The 3,372-nt window shown below is 39.9% G+C and overlaps 1 protein-coding gene across 2 annotated transcripts; it reads left to right on the top strand.

The window, feature by feature from the left end:
* Positions 1–775: 775 nt before the first annotated feature.
* LOC141656345 (transcription factor TCP3-like) lies at positions 776–3,372 on the top strand. 2 transcript variants are annotated; one of them, XM_074463202.1, is made up of 2 exons: positions 776–2,876; positions 3,005–3,372. In XM_074463202.1, exon 1 carries the CDS (start codon positions 1,555–1,557, stop codon positions 2,824–2,826), a length of 1,272 nt encoding a protein of 423 aa, XP_074319303.1. In that variant the 5' UTR covers positions 776–1,554; the 3' UTR covers positions 2,827–2,876; positions 3,005–3,372. The 2 variants fall into 2 exon arrangements, with proteins under 2 accessions (XP_074319303.1, XP_074319305.1); XM_074463204.1 differs by having other exon boundaries at positions 1,228–2,876; positions 2,996–3,372.

Here is a 3,372-nt window from a genome sequence, read left to right as displayed (position 1 = left end):
GTTTTATTATTGAAAGATTGAAGGTTACAATTTTCGTAACTCTCTTGATTCCATCTTTAAGGGATTTAGGGTTTTGATAGGGCTACGAGGGTCTTATCGACTTAATCTCGTAGGGAGAAAAGATGGGGTCTTTTTGTGACTTATTTCATCCTACCTACAATTTGGTAGTAGGAAGACGGGGTCGTTTGAGACTTAATCCATCTATTCCCCTATCTATTCCCCTTCAAACCCTAGAGATTGTAGCTGTATTTATAGTTGTAGCTGGTTTAGAGGGCAAGATAAAGATTTCTAAAATATCTAAGATATTATCACAATATTTATTGATAATTATCTCTAAATACTAAAGATTTTGTTAAAATAAATAGATACCAAAATATAAAATTTCGGTGTCTACAGTTCACTTTAGAAAAGACCGACTGATGACATTTTAGTATAAGGGTTATCAACTAGTCTCCCTTAAGATGGGTATTTTCCGTCTGAAATTAAGACGGAGAAAATGTCCCATTACGATAACATGTAACCATTTTTGATAAAAAAAACTTTACTAGAACAATTTTCTAATAAAATGCGTTTAATTTTAGCTGCAATATTTTTGTTATTAAATGGCCACTTTTTTTTTATTACAAAATGGGTTAAATGGCGATATTTTCTCGTCTTCATTTCAAACGGATCCGTCTAAAATGAAAATTTATCGAAAGGGTATAATCGTCATTTCAAGTATTGGCCATCGATTTTTGAAATGACTATTATACCCCTCATCTATTACTGTTCCATTACATCTTGTTGTACATCAAGAAAGAAGGTCCTATCACCACCAAAAGTCTGTTCCCCCCTGTCCTCCTGTTTTTGTCTCCTGCTCTCAAAAACCCCAAAAACCACAAAATCAACCCCAAATTTCCACACAAATTAGGTTTTCCAATTACAATTATGGGTTAGTTTAGCTCAAATTAGGGTTTCCAAATTCACCAAAAAAACACAATTAAGTTGATAATAATTAATGGGTATGGTAGTAATGGTAGAATTGCATGGCAGATACCCAGAAATTTTGCAGAAAAAAAATCAGTTTTTGCAGCAAAAAAGTGAAAAAATTAGTAATTCAGAGATTTTTAATTACCAGCAATTTCTTCTTCATAAAGTTTGTATTTTTATCAATTTTATCAATTTTATGCTTGTTATTAGTGTGTTTGAATTTAAATTGTAGTAAAATTAATTTAAAATTGATAAAAAAGTTGCAAAATTTGGGTCTTAAAAAGTCCAAAAAAACTGGATTCTCAAAAAAATCAACATCTTCAGTTTCACCATCAAAATTGCAGTAAAAATGTAGATGAAGATGATGTTGATGGTGGTGAAACTAGAGAATTTTCACCACATTATGATGATAATTCTTACCAAACTCATAATTTTTACTTAGAACAAGAAAGTGGGCATCAGTTTAGAGAGCTTTATTCGCAATTTGGGACACAAAATTACGAACCCGTTTCTGAAAATTTGAAGAAGAGAGCTTGTTTAGGGTCTTCTTCGGAGTGCACACCAGGTGTTCGACGAAATGCCGCAATGAAAAGTACTGGGGAAATAGATGGGGCGGGGGCGGGGACCGGGGAGGTATCAGCTAGGACTGCCTTAAGGAGGGCTGGGATGGGTGAGATTGTTGAGGTACAAGGTGGGCATATTGTTCGAGCCACGGGCCGAAAGGATAGGCATAGTAAGGTGTGTACCGCGAAAGGGCCGAGGGATAGGAGGGTTAGGCTTGCTGCTCATACTGCTATACAGTTTTATGATGTGCAAGATAGACTTGGTTATGATAGGCCTAGTAAAGCTGTTGATTGGTTGATTAAGAAAGCGAAAGCGTCTATTGATGAGCTTGAGCAGTTGCCTGCTTGGAGTCCTAGTAGTATGAATATGTTGAGCACCACTCGAAGGAGAGGGAAGGGTTCTAGTGAGGTTAAGGCGGCGGAATTGCGTGAGGAAGAGGGAGGGGGTGAGCAACAGCAGTTGTATGGCAATGCAGATGGTTCTGGGGTTAGTTTGTTGCCTCCTTCTTTGGATTCTGATGCTATTGCTGATACTATTAAGTCGTTTTTTCCGATGGGTGGTGGTGTGAGTGCGGCTTCTACCCGGCCACAAATGCAGTTTCAGGATTATAATCACGGTGGTGGAGGTGGAGGTGGAGGTGGTGGTGGAAGTGGAGATGGTGGTAGTAGGCAGAGTCAGGACCTGAGACTGTCACTGCAGTCATTTCAGGTTCAGGATCCGATTATGATGCATTCACATAATGAGCATCAGAATGCAGTGTTTGCTGGAGCTGCCCCAGTTGGGTACGGAAACCCAAATGTGGGCTGGGCTGAGAGCCAGCATCAGCCCAGCCCAGAACTCGGGCGGCTTCATAGGCTGGTGGCTGGCTGGCAAAACCAGAACCATAACCATAACCATAACAACAGTATTGACCAACACCATCACAATAGTAGTGGTGGTGTTGGAGTAGGTACGGTTGTTAGTGGCGGTGGTGATGCAGGTGGTGGGTTTATGTTTAATCAACCCCCGTTGTTGCAGCCGTTGTTTGGTGGCCAGCAAAGCCAGTATTTTACTCAGAGGGGACCCCTTCAGTCCAGTAACATACCCTCGATCCGTGCTTGGATCAGTGACCCTTCAATCGCTACAACAAATGAGCATCTTCAAGCGATTCCAATCCACCCACAAGGCTATTCGGGCCTTGGATTTTCCTCGGGTGGTTTCTCAGGGTATCACTTTCCTACTCGGATTCAGGGCGAGGAGGAACACAGTGGCGATCTTAAGCCATCATCTGTGTCCTCTGGTTCTCGCCATTGATACCAAGTTCTCTGAAGACTCTCCCTGTCTACCTGCTTTAACGTCTACAGGTGAAACTTCTGTTATCCAAGGTTAACAGTCCATAACAACTTGGGTCAATGTCGCATGTGAGACGGTCTCATACTAGGTTTTCATGGGTTTATCCGTTTTGACTTCTGTTCTTTTTTAGGTATTGCAGGGTTGGTTGCAGTTTCAATGGTACAGTCAATTGTATTCGAAGAAGAGAGTTTTCGGTTACTCAAAATCAATGGCGCTTTTATTCTATGGGAGGATTTATCTGATGAACGACATTCAGGTTAATCTTTTACCATTAAGTGGAAATTTCTCGTCACAGTGATCAGTTGTTTCCATGTTGTAGCTATTTTCCTATGTTCTATTCTTGTTTAGATGCGCTTCTTGATTTGAACTTTGCTAGAACCGCAATTGTATTTCCTAAGTTTCTACTATGAACCATGTTATGCTAGAATTGTATGCTTTTCGTCTTTTAACGTCTTACTTGATCATCTTTTTTGGGTGATATTTGAATGTAGGCTCGTTTATTGTTCA

The sequence above is a fragment of the Silene latifolia genome, chromosome 5, assembly GCF_048544455.1.
Source record: "Silene latifolia isolate original U9 population chromosome 5, ASM4854445v1, whole genome shotgun sequence".
NCBI lineage: Eukaryota > Viridiplantae > Streptophyta > Magnoliopsida > Caryophyllales > Caryophyllaceae > Silene > Silene latifolia.
Note: the sequence above shows the minus strand (reverse complement) of the source record. Positions and strands in the feature narration are given on the sequence as shown.

Coding starts and splice junctions, on each gene's coding strand:
- LOC141656345 (XM_074463202.1), top strand. CDS start 1,555: ATGAAAAGTACTGGGGAAATAGATGGGGCGGGGGCGGGGACCGGGGAG.